Source organism: Dermacentor andersoni, chromosome 6 (assembly GCF_023375885.2).
Source record: "Dermacentor andersoni chromosome 6, qqDerAnde1_hic_scaffold, whole genome shotgun sequence".
NCBI classification, from domain to species: domain Eukaryota; kingdom Metazoa; phylum Arthropoda; class Arachnida; order Ixodida; family Ixodidae; genus Dermacentor; species Dermacentor andersoni.
Genome location: NC_092819.1, coordinates 44332239 through 44349804, shown reverse-complemented (window position 1 = coordinate 44349804; position 17566 = coordinate 44332239). Strand labels below are relative to the sequence as shown.

The following is a 17566-nucleotide window of genomic DNA, read 5'->3' as shown; positions in this document are numbered from 1 at the left end:
CCTGTGCAAATTTAGATAGTGATTCACTAACGAAAGCTATGGAGCCTAAAGGAGATGTACATTATGGATGTGTGCGGTGCATTTTAGATTAGCCAATTCAAAGAAAGAATAAATAATAAACAAATCTTTGCTGAACTTTACTGTCCGCACCCGGAAAGCTACGTAGGGCAGGCTGATTGCAGGGACAGCAAAGCGTACTACAGTCGATGGCAACCTAACGATTACAAACAAGCTCTACACACAAACACGCAATGCACCTGCCCTTCACCTTCAGAAGAGAGCCGAGCCAGCTGGAGTGCAATCGCAGCTTTATGACTTCACTTTGACAATGTAAACTCAAAACTAATAGGAAGAAAATATCGTTGTTTCGAGCTCAAATGTTCCTTTTGGCTGAGCAGTGACATCGGGATCACCCACATAATTCGCATACGCATTCAGGTTTCGTCCTGAACCCAGCGACACACAAACACCGATCTATACGGACAAAATAGTTCCAAACACGCGGAATCAATTCAAGTCAGGAAAATTAGCGAACCTAATTGGATGTCGCATTATTTGCTTTGTATATATCAAGTACGATGTATTGTATGCGCGATACGTTATATCGTACTATATGTTCATAACACGGTTGTACATGTGCCTGCGGGTGAATACATTTTCTTGTGATGTGTACAAGTTGTGCTTGAGTTGGAGAGCGCACTTATAACCTTTTAATGCTTAGGTTGTCACCGACTGTAGTGACAAGTACGGTTACATGCAAATTCTAATGATGCAGGCTTATTACAAAACGAATAAGTATTAATTATTAAGGACGCGCAGACACTCTAACGAAAAGACAGCATACGCCCATTCATAAGGGTGCGTCAAAGTTCACAGGTATTTTCACGTGCAAGTTAAACAAACAGTTGTATATAGCGTAAAATGTTTCAGGCGGTGTAGCCTTATTTCTTTTCACCATTATACGCTCGCGGCTCAGCGCACACGAAGCGTGCTCAGGTGGTTACAGCATTCATAGCGATCCCTGATGTGCCAGTGACTGTGTTGCACCGAAGTATACATATTACTTTGGAAAAGAAAATCAGTCTCACTAAAATTATCCTAAGACTGCAGGCACGGTGTGGTGAACATACGTTGTCATGGAAACGAGCGTATGCTTGGCTTCAATAGTTGGCGCAGAGCTGGAAGCAGCGACGAATAAACCTCCGGAACAGGTTCACCTTTTGATCCAATCAAAATCGAGCGCGTACTGGCAGCGATAATAGGCCCGCTATCTTCTACGCCGGCAGAAATAAGAAAACTGCCTGGACGGTGGCAGCGAATATGAAACGTGCGCGTCAGGTACTCGAAAGATTGAGAAAGTTCTCGAAAGTATCGTACCGCGCAGATTTTACCTTATATACGTTCAATAGCAGCAAATTTCGCACTCATACTTGGACGATTCATGCACCCGTGCGGCAAGTATAATTCTTGATCTATGACGCATGACCCGCACCTCGAAATGCAGCTCGGGACTTCGATGTGGGCTGGGCGGATAGCATGTACCGTCATGTGAGTACCAATTCTGCACAATTAACCCGTAGTTCTTGATCAATAGCTAGCCGTTGCAGAAAGTTGAAATGACACTTTCTTTCTTTCTTTCTTTCTTTCTTTCTTTCTTTCTTTCTTTCTTTCTTTCTTTCTTGATGGGCATGTAGGATATCGAATGGCGAAAGCAAAACGGGGTAGACGACATGCTGAAAAACTACAAGACTCCGCAGGTATACACTATTCCATCTCCTGTTTATATACTTCCTGTTTATATGCATATGGTAGGTCTGACGATGACAGCAAAAAAGAAAAAAAAAGCATGCATTCATTCGAGTGGCTGTTGCGCTTGCGATTTGTGCATCACTGATAACATTGCAAAGGATTAAGGAATGGTGTGGTCAATTTCGGGGGAAAACATGGTAAAGTGTAGGAAGTCCTCCAACCACATCGTACGTATTTTCTTGCTCTTAAAGAAACCGCAAAAGCGGAGGAATCTACACATCTCAAAATTTGATGTTGTCGTCATCGCTATCGTGAATTATCTGTGGCCTTAATTACGAGATGTTTATTTCCCTTAAAACATCGTGAATATTCGGCATAGGCATTTTTACCCGACAGCCATTTGACTACAAACCTCAATTTATTTCATTTGCTGTAACTGATACTGAGGATACTGATGCAATTCTACTACACTTGTGGAGGAAGTATATAGTTAACTGCAGGGCTACTTAAATTTACAATGGTGGCGGCATCCGCGCTAGTTACGAATGCAAGCGAATTGTTGAAAATGTTAGAAAGTGGGCGCCAGTAATGTTTTTTTTTGCATTTATTGCTGACCTTGTCCTTTGTGAGATGCTCTGGTATCTAAGGAAGCTACAACAGAAACAAAGCTTCTTACAATATACCCTCCTCTCCGCGTGTGCAGATCGTGAAGGAAAACTTTCCCGGCGCAATACTGCATCCGTGTAAAGATGGCTGCCCTATATGGATAGTTCCAGCAGGCATCAACGTAAAAGGTCAGCTTTGTTATTTCAGGGTGAATAGCAAATGTCACGCCATAAGCATTTCGTCGCACAGAGATGCAATTACTGTATTTACCAAGCCATAGTTAAAGGAATTACAAAGAAATTCCGCGTGGCGCGGAGTATCTGTGGTTGCGACGATCGTAGGCACACTTTATAAAAAGAATGAGACCCGATGGCTCCTGCGATATTTGACCGTGCCAAATCACACAGCAAAATTGACAAATGAAGTGGAAATAAAACGGTGGAAATAAAAGCATGTTTTAGGGTAATTGGACAGGGATGTTTGGTGATCGCGGATTCTGCAAGTTCAACCACAGTGCTATGCATGTTATGCGAAAATTTGTGCAATTTCCCAAATGACTGCGAAGGCGATTGTGAAACATTCTGCGAAAATACGTGTTTTACAGTCCGCTGGAAACACGTGCAGTACTCACGTGTCGCCACTCCCTAGATTCGACCGAGAAGTATACGCTGGTCTAGTTAGCGTTTTGCGGCGATATATGTTTATGCGTTCACTCTCCTAGTCATCTTGACGTCCATTGGTATCCGTCGCTGGAATCGTAGATTGAATTGACAGAATGTTATTAAGCAATAAGGTCGCAGTGACCCGCGAGGATTCTAATTCTAGACTAGACTTACACATTGACAGCCGAACATTCTATATCTCACCCAGTCACTCCACTGATGCTGCAGCACAGACTGCTGCTTTCTGACAATACTGAGCCTGGCCTCCTTAAGCGCTTGTCAAAATGATTGCCATATTCTACAGTTTATCCATAAACCAGTAGCGAAATCAAAGAAATAAAAGGAAGCCTGCAGTCGCAAGATGCGAAACGCAGGATAGAAAGAGGAGCAAGAAACAGTCGTGTCGTTCCGTTGCTCCACCGCCAGAGAGCGCCACCTGCAAAATCGGAGGCGAGTGAGGGGGAAATTCTGGGCACCGTAAAATTCCTCCATATTGTCAAATTCGCCATCTTACTCGTTGTGGTTGGCTCACAAGGTTGGTATGACCTCTCTAATTGGCTAAAGAAGGGTGCCAATGCAGAATTTGGCAATATGCCGGACTTTCGCAATGTCAAGGATGTCACCCCAGGCCCATTGAAGCAACCATTGACGACAGTTTTTTTTTATTCTTCTCAAAAGAAAATTGCTCGCGGGCACCTGCGAATGTTTACTGCAACCGATGCCGCCCGAAATAGTGCAAGACATACCGCTGTAAGGAAGAAGAACTGCGCCGTGCCGAGCTCCGCAGCCGGATCGCCAGCGCTACTGAAGTGGGGCTCGGGCTAGACGCTGTTCCTGGTGTGACTGGCTAAGCCTACGCTGCTGCGTCTTCTTGTCCGCGTCCTTCGTGTCGTCCACAGCCGTGTCGGACTTCTTTGCCATAATTGGTGGAGGTTTGCTGGGTCTCCTGCAATCCTGGAATTGCGCAGCCGGACTCTCCCTGCCATCATGACCACCGAAAGCGCCACGAGCTTACCACCACCTGCTCCCCAGTCTACCGTATGCCCCGGCACGTTCCGCCAGCGGGACCCTCCTATCTTCAGCGGCACTGACGACCATGACGTTGATGACTGGCTCTCATCATACGAACGCGTCAGTCGGAACAACAAATGGGATGACATCACTAAATTGACCACCGTCCCTTTCTACCTCACCGGAATTGCCCACTTGTGGTTTCGGAACCACGAAACTGAAGTCCCAAGCTGGACGATGTTCAAGACAAAGTTCAGCGAGGTCTTCGGCCGCCCTGCTGTTCAAAAGCTTCGTGCCGAACAGCGTCTGCAGTCGCGCTCTCAGCAGCCTGGTGAGAACTTTACCAGCTACATCGAAGATGTCATCGATCTCTGTAAACGCGTCGATGCATCCATGACTGAGTGCAATAAAATCAAGCATATTATGAAGGGTATCGCCGAGGACGCGTTTCAGATGCTCATCTCAAAGAGCCCCTCTACTGTTGCCCAAGTTATTGAACTGTGCCAAAGCTATGACGAGCTCCGCCGTCAACGCCTCCTCACCCGCCGTCCTGTTCCCCATCAGGAATCGTTGTCCGGCTTGACCTCTCCTTTTCCAGATGCCACCCTCCTCTCGCAAATCAAGGCTTTCGCCCGGGAAGAAGTTGCTCGCCAGCTCTCCCTCATCTCCAATCCACCGGAGTCAAGTTCGTCCCTTAGTCCGACCCTACGACACGTTATAGAAGAACAAGTGTCCGAGGTCCTTCCTCTGGAACGGGCGCCTCAACTCACCGCCCCATTGACTTACGCCGACGCCGTCGCACGACCACGACCACCGACCTTCCGGGCTCCGCCTCCAATGCCTAGCCCTGTTTTTACCCCCACGCCGCCACGACCTCCAGTCCATCGAGTAATTAATCCCTGGCGTACAGCGGACAATCGGCCCATCTGCTATTCGTGCGGTATTCCCGGTCACGTTGCACGCCTGTGCCGCCGCCGTCCACTTCATCCACGTGACGACCCACGGACAGCCGCGTACGACCATCCATTGCCTTACGCTCCTGACCGCGATTTACCCCTTCCCCGCCAAAGCCTTCGTCAAGTTTCTGACCGCCGTTCTCCTCCTCCTCGTCGTCGCTCGCCCTCCCCGATGCGTCGACGTCCCTCTCCTGCTGACACGGAAAACTAAGTGGCGCAGTTCCTGAGGCAAGAACTGCGTCATCGCCGCAACGCTTAAGCCCTCTTCTTTCGCCGCCTAACGTTATTGATGTCGCTGTTGAAGGTGTCTCTGTGCTTGCCCTCATTGACACAGGTGCCGCCATATCTGTAATTGCCGAAAAACTTTGCCGCTCAATACGAAAAGTCACGACGCCTTTCTTCGGCCCTTTACTCCGCACGGCCACAGCACAGCACGTCCAGCCGGTGGCTGCGTGTACCGCCAGACTTGAAATTCAAGGTGTGCTCTACACAGTCGAGTTCGTCGTTCTTCCCCACTGTTCCCACGATATTATTTTAGGTTGGGACTTTCTCTCCCGTCACCAAGCTGTTATTGATTGCTCCCGTGCAGAAGTCGCCTTCTCTTCGCTTGGCAATGCCATATTTGATGACGTTTCGCTTTCCTGCACCAAGTTGTCCCTCACTGACGACATCCTCATACCTCCACACGCATCCGTTCTGGCATCTGTATCCTGTTCCGTTGCCTCCGACGCCACCGTACTCTTTATACCTTCGACTGCTTTCGTTCATCGCCACCTCTCGCCACTCCCAACTGCGCTGCTTGGCCTTCAAGCTGGCGCGACTCACCTTCCTGTATACAATTACTTCCCGTTCCCGATTACGTTGCTTCGCGGTGAATCTCTCGGCACTGTGGAGCCTTACGACACCATTACCACGTTGCAACTTCCTATTGGATCGTCAGAAGTCAACACCCTCTACTGTAGTCCCGTGACTGCCACATCGCCTGAAGACGTTTTCAACCATGTCATCGACAATGCCTTAAACCCCAAGCAACGCCATGACCTTCTTCGTCTCCTCGAGAAATTTCGTCCTGCTTTTGACAGCCATACCACTTCTCTGGGCCGAACGACGACTGTATGTCACTGGATTGACACCGGTTCTCACTCACCGCTACGGCAGCGACCATACCGCGTATCGTCGACCGAACGGCGCGTCATTGACGAGCAAGTAGGTGACATGCTAAAGCGTGGTGTCATTGAACCATCCGACAGCCCATGGGCATCGCCAGTAGTTTTAGTTAAAAAGAAAGATGGCTCGATCCGCTTTTGTGTAGATTACCGTCGCCTAAACAAAATAACCCGAAAGGATGTTTATCCATTGCCGCGGATCGACGACGCCCTAGACTGCTTACAAGGCGCAGAGTTCTTTTCCTCCCTCGATCTGCGCTCTGGTTATTGGCAGGTGCCTATGGCTGCAGACGATAAGCCTAAAACTGCTTTCATCACACCAGATGGCCTATACGAATTTCGTGTGATGCCATTCGGACTTTGCAACGCGCCCGCGACTTTTGAGCGGATGATGGACACTATTCTCCGAGGCCTCAAATGGAACACGTGCCTGTGTTATTTGGATGATGTAGTCGTGTTTGCACCAGATTTTCCTACTCACCTTCATCGCTTGGAGCAGGTTTTACGCTGTCTCAGTGACGCTGGCCTCCAACTAAACCTGAAGAAATGTCACTTTGGCGCACGCAAGCTGACAATTCTCGGACATGTCGTGTCGAAGGACGGCGTTCTCCCTGATGCCGCTAAGCTCCGTGCTGTTACAGAATTCCCGAGGCCAACGTCACTAAAAGACTTGCGCAGTTTCATTGGCCTCTGCTCGTACTTCCGCCGCTTTATCCGAAATTTCGCTTCCATTATGGCACCACTGACAGAGCTTCTTCGAGGAGACCCCAATCTTTCCTCATGGTCCCCGGCTTGCGATGATGCCTTTGCGACGCTACGTCGCCTCCTCACAACACCACCGATACTACGCCATTTCGATCCAACTGCTCCCACAGAAATCCATACGGATGCTAGCGGTGTTGGTCTTGGCGCTGTGCTCGCCCAGCGAAAGCCCGGCTGCCAAGAATATGTTGTTGCTTACGCGAGCCGCACTCTGACGAAAGCTGAAGCCAACTATTCCGTCACGGAAAAAGAATGTCTCGCGATCATCTGGGCCATCACTAAATTTCGCCCATACCTGTACGGCAGGTCCTTCGATGTCGTTACCGATCACCACGCACTTTGCTGGTTGTCGTCTCTCAAGGATCCCTGCGGCCGCCTAGCCCGGTGGGCACTGAGGCTCCAAGAGTACGATATCCGGGTTGTCTACCGCTCAGGCAAGAAGCACGCCGATGCCGATGCTCTTTCGCGCTCGCCTGTCCACGCCGACATTGTCAGTGTGTCCGTCCTAGACGACCCACTTCTCCCATTCGCTTCTGTCGACATGGCTTTGGAGCAGCGCAAGGACTCCTGGATTTCATCTTTGATTGATTACATCTCTAATTCACCTACACGCCCACCATCCCGAGCGTTACGCCGACAAGCTTCGCACTTCGCCATCCGCGACGGAATTGTCTATCGCCGTAACTACAGTTCCGACGGCCGCAAATGGCTGCTTGTAATACCTCGGCAGCTCCGCACTGATGTATGCGCCGCCTTCCACGCCGACCCTCAGTGCGCACACGCTGGTCTCTTCAAGACCTACGCCAGACTACGTCATAGGTTTTATTGGCGTGGTATGTACACATTTGTGCAAAAGTACATTCGCTCTTGCACAGAATGTCAACGCCGGAAGCCTGATCCTTGCCGCCCTTCTGGACCAATGCAACCTTTGCCGTGCCCTTCGCGACCCTTTGACCGGGTTGGGATAGACCTCTACGGGCCTCTGCCATACACAGCTGCTGGCAATCGCTGGGTCATTGTAGCTGTAGACCATCTCACGAGGTATGCAGAAACGGCCGCTCTGCCAGCCGCGACGGCTCTTGACGTCGCCTCCTTTCTCCTTCAACGCTTCGTTCTACGTCACGGCGCTCCCCGCGAACTCCTGAGCGACCGTGGCCGCGTCTTTCTCGCCGATGTCATTCAAGAACTTCTCGCTGAATGCCGCATTATTCATCGCTGTACCACCGCATATCACCCGCAAACAAACGGATTGACAGAGCGCTTTAACCGAACTCTTGGCGACATGCTTTCGATGTATGTCGCCTCCAACCACACCAACTGGGACCTCATCCTTCCCTATGTCACGTACGCCTACAACACGGCACCCCAGTCAACGACGGGCTTTTCTCCCTTCTTCCTTCTATATGGCCGCGAACCATCATTTCCCATTGACACTATTCTCCCTTACCGTCCCGACTTATCAGAAGGTACACCGGTTTCCGAAGCCGCCCGGTATGCAGAAGAATGTCGGCAACTAGCTCGCTCCCTTACAACGCAAGAACAAGCGCTACAGAAATTTCGTCATGACGACGGGCGCCCCCACCACCAGTTTTCGCCTGACGCTCTTGTTTGGTTGTGGGTGCCTCCTACTTCGACACAAGGTGTCTCTTCCAAGTTTGTATCCCGATTCCATGGACCTTACCGGGTTCTACGCCAAACTTCTCCGGTGAACTACGTTATCGAACCTCTGACGCCCCCCACGGACCTGCGTCGCCGAGGCCGAGAAATTGTGCACGTAGATCGGCTCAAGCCATATCACGAGCCCTTCGTCCTCACGACGCCTTAGGCCTCCTGTGCAGCTCCGTCTTCAGCGAGGGGGGAAGTTGTAAGGAAGAAGTGCGCCGTGCCGAGCTCCGCAGCCGGATCGCCAGCGCTACTGAAGTGGGGCTCGGGCTAGACGCTGTTCCTGGTGTGACTGGCTAAGCCTACGCTGCTGCGTCTTCTTGTCCGCGTCCTTCGTGTCGTCCACAGCCGTGTCGGACTTCTTTGCCATACCGCGCATAATATTGCGCCAGCTATCGCGTCGCTACTTCTCATTATGTGCGCAATTGCAACTCTATTGTTTTTTTTCAACCTGGACAACAACGCAGTTGACAGGACAATAGCAATAAAAACAGCACAGGTGCACTATGCTGCTTGTCGCATCTGTCATATTTGCTTCTCACAACTTCATTCGCCAGCCAGATCTCACAAGCCACGACATTCAGTTTACGTTCCTTACATGTGTCACACTGTGACCGCTGATTGAAAATACGCGTATAACAGGTACAGTGGACTTTTTCCATGGTTCTTGTTTCTCTGCGACCTTTTATTTTAAGTTTTTGCTTCATAAGTGCCTCTCCTTGTGTCGCAGCGTTCCTGGCAGCGTTGACAACAGAGGCCGTACAACGCCACTGCATTTACCAGCTGGAGTACTTGGAGTCGCTCAAGAGAGCGTCTTCAAGAGAGGTGAGTGGGTCTGTCGATGTACCGGCTGTCAAGTCAGACAGAGAGAGGGGGAAAAACAAGGAAGGCAGAAATGTTAAGTAGATGGACGTTTGGTCGGATACCACGCACGAGGAAAAGGGGATGATGAATTGAAAGAAAGAAAGAAAGAAAGAAAGAAAGAAAGAAAGAAAGTAAGAAAGAAAAAAAGAAAGAAAGAAATATAAGAAGCAACAGAAGAGAATTCACATACAAAGTAGTTGACAGAAAGAGCCCATAGACGTACTTTCAGGTTTGTTCATTATAAATTTTTGGAGCGCGCGAAGCTTTTTGGGTTGATGTTGAGAGACACCATGCGCCCAGAATCATTGCCCCTGCAAAGAGTTGGCCACTGAGTTGACCGCTATGAAGTCATTGACATTAGACGTCCAAGCGGCTGCAGTAGCTGATGAGGTGCTCATTGGTCTCTTCACAGCCGCAGTAGTTGTAATATGAAGGAGTCAGCCAATCACAAGAGGCAGAAGGACGAATTTGCGAAGAATACATCCAGTCAAAGTCAAACTGATGTGTTCAATAAAAGAGGTAGAGTTACATGCCACAGCGACAGCATAGCAACTACTCTTATGCGTGCAATTTTTCTAGAAATGATTGTTGACTAACCCGTAGAAGCCTGCTCCACACATATGAGCGCTATGATATACGCCAAAGATTGACATAAAGGAGAAAGGTGTTTTTATACAGCAGAAAGAGGCGTACGATTTTATTAAGTAACTGCACGAAATGCTCACCGATTGCTACCTATTTAGCACGTTTCTTCAAAGAAGCGACTTTTGGCTGTTAGATTGATGGAGTACTCGCTCTATATATTGGTACAGTAACAGGAGGGGGTAGGAAAATAAGGCCGAAGACCACTGTGCATTTCTTTGACTGTAAAATTGAAGTTCAAAGTCAAGCAGCCGACAGGGGGCTGTTTCAACCTCGAACACTCTTGCAAAGCCTTTCCTCAGAATCTCAACCCCCTCCCCCCATCAGCTTCCGATACAACCGCGGGCAGTTGCAGTATTTGGCTGCTTTTCACCTTCATATCACCACAAATTAGATCCCAAGTCCAAATGAAATTTTTTTTTGTCACAGATGACCTACCGCGAAAGGCTCATATGACAGAGCAATGCGTGAAAACATTTAAGCTTACCGACCTGGTTGAATGCGAGCTGACCGTCATCGTGTGAAGGGACACTAAAGGAAAGAGTCAAGTTTGCCGCCCTGGTAGATGAAAGTTGACCCACGTATATACCTACACTCCAATGTGCACTGAATCCTTTGTTTTCACCTAACTCTTGATTCTTATAATCGCCCGCTGTGTCACTGAACAAAGTTTAAGTCAATGCGTCAAAGTGCTGAGCAATAAAAAAAAACAAATTCGCAGAGACACTCAAGACTGCTTACGCGTGGGAAAGCGAAAGTATTATACCGTTTTTAGACCTCGGAACGCCACGAACTCGCTCATGCTATGCACTCATGACGTGGCGCCACCTCATCACCATTGGCTTCGCCGTTACGTGCCCAATGACGCACGCACTTGGCAACACCTTAAGTCAGCCAGATGGCTGCGACATGACATATGCGATGACGCACATACTAGGCACACATTTAATGACCGCCAGAATCGTGGAGCCATCGTGGCCTCGGGGAAGCGCGCTCTTCTCGCGCCGCAGAGGTCCGGGTTCGATTCCCACCGAGACCGAAATGTACCAAATTTTATTGTCAAAGCCAATGATTTACTTTGTTTACAGAAACCTCCCTGAGAGATCTGACGTCAATCCGACCACTTTGTCACGTGTTCTTGCTCTTTGTGCCATCGGCAATTTTTGGTACCATCTTTTGGTCGCGCCTACGACGCCGACGGATTTTCCCTCAATGAGGCATATAATGCTTTCGCGTTCAAAAAACGTGGCTTGTCTTGTAATGTTCAGCTCGTTCGTTTATCCTTAGGCAGGCCAGGAACTAGAGACGCAGTACCTGGTGATCGACTTCGACAATTTTAGCATACGCAACATCTACAGCTGGCAGGGTAAGTCACTCCGCACATCGTTTTGCGCGAAACTTGCGTGTGGGTGTGTTGATTTTTGTTACAATCGATAGCCCTATGTTATAGAAGGCAGTGGGCGCCTGTCCTACGAGGGTCAAATCACGGTCATTTGTTAGTGCCAAGGAAGAAAAGATAACTTCTTGCTATTCTGAAGCAATTGATTATTTGTATAATTACATCGAGCATAACTCCTCGCGATTTACAGGCATACGACCGTTATACCACAATCATATGAGAGCTAGAATAATAGAAAGCAAGCAAAAGGAAAGGGAAGCTAAAAGCTAAGCTAAGACCGGCGGGCCAAATTTTTATTCAATATCTTTCTAATGCTGTATTCTTCCGGTCGTACCAGAAAGTGCTTGCAGCATTACAAAGATCCCGAAAAGAAGCTTTTAGGTTATATTAGAATAACTATCGAGTCAAATACTATTAATGAAACTTCGTAATTGACATCTGAGCCAAACTGTGTTCGCAGTAAAACTTAGTTGCCGTTATTGACTCTAGAAAAAACGCAGTACAACGTAGTAACGGCAGAGGATGTGCGCAACGCTGACTTCCAAATCTGTTCTCGAAAGTGCACACACATATAAACAGACCGAAAACGAGCGCTGTTGGAAATTAGCGCTGTGTGCTTCTTATTCCGTCGTTGTCCTGCATTGCACTGTTCCGAATTAAAGACAATCGACCAACAAGCCCAAATTCTCGCTTTATTTAGTTGCGTTATTAGGCAACTTCTGAGGTGCTGCCGTCATTCTGAAACGACCCGTGAAATACGCCGTGCACACGTGTTGTACACAGCAGCGGTACACGTTACTCCTCGTTTACTGAATTGCGCGAACATTTGCCGCGCACTGTAGCATAATAAATTCCTGCTTTTACATGTCCACACTTTCGTCTATAGAGCGCTCGAGCGATGGCCTAAGAAGGAACGAAATAGTAATAATAAAGCGGCCTCTAGTTTTAAGGTGCTGGGTAGAATACCATGCGGCCTGTGTGCCCATTGTTCGCAAGCATTGTCTCTCAAACCGGCCAGCAACACAGGGACACTGATTTACTTGCTTCACGGCGCACCGATTCTGCGCATCAGACAGAAGCGTGGACGACTCCATGCGTGCAACTTATACAACACGCCATTTCATGTGGCAGTAATTGAGCGAATTTATGGTTTTACGGATGCCATCAGCTGTCCACCTCTTCTTATTCGTTTGAGAAATAGCCAGCCTTCTTTACAGATCAGGGTTAGGATATTGTAGCGATTATATTCCAATGCTATTCATTTTCTATTCATATTCATTTCCTATTAATTTACGTCAGTGGTCCAAGTGGCTCTTATGTTACGTTATCACCGGCATCGGCCGGCCGTGAGTGGTGTTTGATAAGAAAGATACAGAATCGAACAAAAAGAACGCTTATATCACACCGTCTTAGATTTTACTAGTCTGCCGGTTGTGCAGCAGGATAACAAAAACAATGGTGAAATAGTGAACAGAAGTCGCATGTCATGTGCTTATGGTGTCTTTCTGGCAGTGCAGTCGTCAAGGCAATCACGGATGTGCTGCAAATGATGGAGGACCACTTCCCCGAGTGCCTTGAAAAATGCATAGCCATTAATGGTAAGTTTTTGTTTGTTTTTACAGTGCATGGAAAGTAAGTCTCCTCTTATTTTACAGCCCCATGCATGTGCAGTCATCTAATGATTTGTGTAGGGAGAACAGGCAATGACTGGTTTGCGAAAACGCGAGATGAGCGACATCTGTAGCTCCGGGCGCGAGGTAATGCTGCGAAATTAGCCTCAGTTCCACAGGCGAACAATATTTTTAAAGCTTCTGGGTCATTGATTTTAATGTCGAAATTCTATGCCCTTATACGCTGTGACGAATGACCAGCGAAGCTGTGAATGTAGGCCCTTTAATGGCAAACTGCAAGGCGCCGCGGGTAGTCCCGGCATTGCACCGTCTTCGGAATCGGCCCACATATGAAAAATTCTTGGCCTACATCCACGGAGACGAGATACGTCAGAACCTAGCCATAAACAACTTCACTGTAAAAAGTGTATTTTTAGGAGAGGGAATGGGGGCCGGGCCGGGGATCAATGCATGCTCCTTAGCACGGTGGTAACCAAATTAAACTGTACTAATACGTTGGTAGCCCTCTTAAAAGACACCCAAGTAAGCGGCGCGTCTTGTAGAAAAACAGACGAAGGTAATAAAAACACAATCCATTGGAAAAAGTATTCCTTGAAATTCATGTCAATTAATCTGAAATATACTTTGTGCATTACGTTTTCATGCATGTTTCGGTAGAAGACCACGTCGTCTGCTTTCTGAAGTAGAGAACGGGTGGAATTTGTGGTCTAGTTGGTTTACCATTGCTGTCGTAGACGCGGTACCCTTCTATGCACACGTACGATCATACAAAGTGACAAACACAAGCAGTGCATTTTTTCCACTTTCTGTGATCATCGTCGTATCTGTAAAAAGGCATTGCGTCTAGAATAGTAAGGGTCTTGAAGTTTGAGGAGATTGAGGAGGAGTTTGAGGAGAGAAGAAGTTTGAGGAGGAGGAACGGTGCTAATAAATGCAGGTCGGCAAGTGAAGCGGGAAACAACGCCAATTTTAGTTGGCGCAGTGTTTCCACGCGCGTAAAGTCAGAGCAGCAGAATTATAGAGATATATTTTTATTTCAGTACTGTAGAGAAAAAAAGAAGTGGAAAAAGTTTGAAACACTGCGTATCCCCATTATTTCGCAGATAATATTTTGCGATTAGAAGCACATAGCGCATTCTTGAAGATATAGGTATTTCTGACGTTTCCTTTGACCTGGACTGTTCAGCTCATTGCGCAACACATTTGCCGTCGCGTCACGTTTCGCGAAATTGAAAATCCCGAAATTCTTTGCAATTTAGGGTTTCCCTAATTAAAGAAGATAGTACAGTGTACGCGGCGCGACGGACAACGTGGCAGAGGAAATGCAACTGGACGCTTGTCACATGATTGCACTTTTAATGAAATCAAGAGTTCGGCGAAAACTCGTCTGGTCGAGATTGCTCATAGTCAAAGGTGAAAGGGACGCCCACCACAAAGCAATAAAACGAAAAGAAAAACTAGATGTTTCGGCTACCATACGGGGGCCTTGTTCAAAATCGATTGTTCACAATTGCGAACAAGGCCCCCGTATGGGAGCCGAAACGTCTTGCTTTTCATTTTCTTTTAATGTTCTTTGGTCGGCGTACATTTCACCTTTGACTGTCAATATAGTTTTGTCGTCCAACCGCTCTTTCGAGAACAGTCGCTGGCTAAAGTGATCAGACGGTCAACATGATTGCAATTATACATTTGGTCTCCGCAAGCTAGGGTAGCTTTAAAACCTTGCATTCTGTTTTAAAACCCAATACATAGCACGAACTAGTTTTTCGGCCACAGGGATTGAATACTTAATTTAGGTCAACTTTTATTTTATATCTGCAAAGAGATATGCATGCTTTGTTATATCAGTGGCTTGTTAGCAACCGTTCCGACTTTGCCTAATGTTCAAGGCATTCTGTGGTATACAGTTATCAGTAACGTATGGGGAACATTTTAATCAACCCATTGGGCAGTTACTTTGTACTGCGCATGCTGATTTTTATTGCGAAGCAATACTACTTTAGGTCGCACTTCAGCCCGTTCCGTGGCGAGGCGGTGGTAGGCACCATTGACCTTTAGCGTGACCTCGCTGCGTGACGTCATACCACGTGACCTAGAGTGACTTCACACCAGCTGTGTAAAAACGGGGCCCCATCTCACGCCGTCGCGAGGCGAGGCGGTAGCCACCAACGGCGGCCTAACTCCCGCTCCTCTCAGGCATTACTGAGTATATTTACTCAATTACTACCAGCTGATCCGAGAATAACACACTATTGCTTCGCAATCACCAGGCTTAACCAAGCTAAGCCACGGCCGTTTTTTTACATTATCGTGAGGTTACTACCGGCTTTCACGGTATTTCACAGCAACACCTGCAGTTGGCGCAGCTGCGAGGCTGAATACATCTGGATACCAGCTTCTTATTTAAAGTAAACTAAGCCCTCCTGATAAGAAAAAGAAAGCAGAAATGTAAGCCAAGAATACACCCTGTTAGTAAGCGTGCATTGTTACTATTCTGCCCATTATTTCCCCAATGCTTGCTGATTGAGCTACACCGAATGACTGGCGCAGCGCCTAGCTTTTTCCCCATCCTGTGGAGACTGATTCGGCCATTCCTGACCCAGAGGACGGCAGACAAAGTGGAAGTCTTCGGTAAAGGTGAGCATTCACCACGGAGTAGTTCACCTAACTGTTAGCAAGGGTGGTTGCTTGGGCTAGTTGGTAATTCATGGTAAAAAGTGACGTACAGCGCGAAGGACAAGGAATACTTGAATACTTTGTTTAGCGCAAAACGACAGTGACAAGAAAGACGACAGGACAAGGCGCTACACTCTCAACTGACATCATTTTATTGCGTCACTCCTTTATAGACCGCTCAAACCAGAGGAACATGCGCAGTGAGCACCATGCGGTGGAGCCACCAACATCCGATCCCAAGAGCGCACTCATGCGACAGAATCCAAAAAACCAAATTCAGCGCTGTACAAGGTTAAGGAAGGCACACTAATGCACTGTGACCCCAATGACTGAATGAAAAAAGCTTCCGATAACTCTCGGGCGGTGGTGTCACGGCTCTTTTTCAAAATCGTGGTATCACGAAACATGGGTTTGCACTTGCATGTTTTACAATGCTGAGCCAAATGGGAACCTGTGCCTGTTGGTATGGATCGCTCATGTTCTCTAAGGCGCTCGTTAACACAGCGGCCTGACTGCCCTACATACACTTTGCCACATGACAAGGGAATCTTATAAACCACACCGACTCTGCAATCTACAAACTTCACGTGGTTCTTTTCACAATCAGGTTTTTTACTTGTTTTAGAAATACGGCTGCACAACATTGACAGTTTCTGAGGAGCGGAAAACACTACCGGAATTTGATATCTAGTGGCGACATTCTTTAGATTGTGAGCCACTCTGTGGCAATACGGCACAACTTCAGGCCTCTTCTTTTGTATGATGCGGTTACTTTTGTGCCGCTTCCCTTTCAGTTTCTGAAGCAATACCTCCGAGACTGACGTCACCACCACACTTGGGTAACCAGCAGCCTGCAGCCTATTTAACTGAGCAATGAAACTCATTTTCGCAGAGTGATGACAAGATTTCATTAAGGAAGATTCTAAACACATCAAAGCAATGGCGCGTTTCACAGTCTTTGAGTGCGCAGACGCGTAAGGTAAAAGTTCCTTACGTGCACGTGGCGAATACATCCAACAGGCGTGGCCTGTTTGTAAGGAAAGCTGCAAATCTAAAAACTGGAGTTTTCCGTCCCTAGATAGCTCATGTGTGAAAGTTAATCCTTTGCCATTGTCATTGAACAGAGTTAAAATATCAGCTACCGTCACGGAGCAGTCATTGTTAGTCTGTTTCATCACAACAAGAAAATCGTCAACATATCTAAAAATTTGAACTGAGTCATTGTTTAAGGCACTCTTAAGAGCGCGGTCGACAGACGATAAAAAGATATTACAAAGAGCAGGCGCCACACATGAACCAATACACACACCATTTTTCTGGATAAAAAGGTTGTTTTCGAACCGGATAAAAGTTGCACTTAAATAAAATTCAAGAAGGGACATGAAACTTTCCGAAGACAACCCGGTCACATTGCGAAAATCTACCTCGCCACTTTCTTCGATGCACGTCATCACACTGCGAAATAGCTCATCATGCGGTATTGAATAGTAAAGATCTTCGACGTCAACAGAAAAAATGTCAGCTACTGAATGGTTGTCTTCCAGAAAGGAAACAACATCGAAAGAATCCTTTATGGCATAAGGATCGAACGCAACCTGTCACCGCTGGTTTCCAGGTACTCGGTGACGCCAGGCTTCCTGACGAAGTTGCTGCATTGTTAAAGAATGGGCCGAAGTATAGCACGGAACCAAGAATTCCTGCACATGAGCTACTGGCTTTGAACAGGCGTATCGCAAGGAAAGCAGAACTAGAGGACCAGGAGCGGTGCCTCCTCGATGGG

At 47.5% G+C, this 17566-nt stretch overlaps 1 protein-coding gene across 1 annotated transcript in view; it reads left to right on the top strand.

Moving 5' to 3' along the window:
* Positions 1–1016: 1016 nt before the first annotated feature.
* LOC126521999 (SEC14-like protein 2) overlaps positions 1017–17566 on the top strand; it is a 42886-nt gene continuing 26336 nt past the window's right edge. Inside the window, exons 1-7 of the mRNA XM_050170769.3 lie at positions 1017–1548; positions 1695–1757; positions 2453–2543; positions 9305–9399; positions 11368–11446; positions 12997–13077; positions 15661–15747. Coding sequence (XP_050026726.2) covers positions 1537–1548; positions 1695–1757; positions 2453–2543; positions 9305–9399; positions 11368–11446; positions 12997–13077; positions 15661–15747 — 508 coding nt within the window. The 5' untranslated portion in view covers positions 1017–1536. The remainder of the gene's footprint in view (positions 1549–1694; positions 1758–2452; positions 2544–9304; positions 9400–11367; positions 11447–12996; positions 13078–15660; positions 15748–17566) is intronic.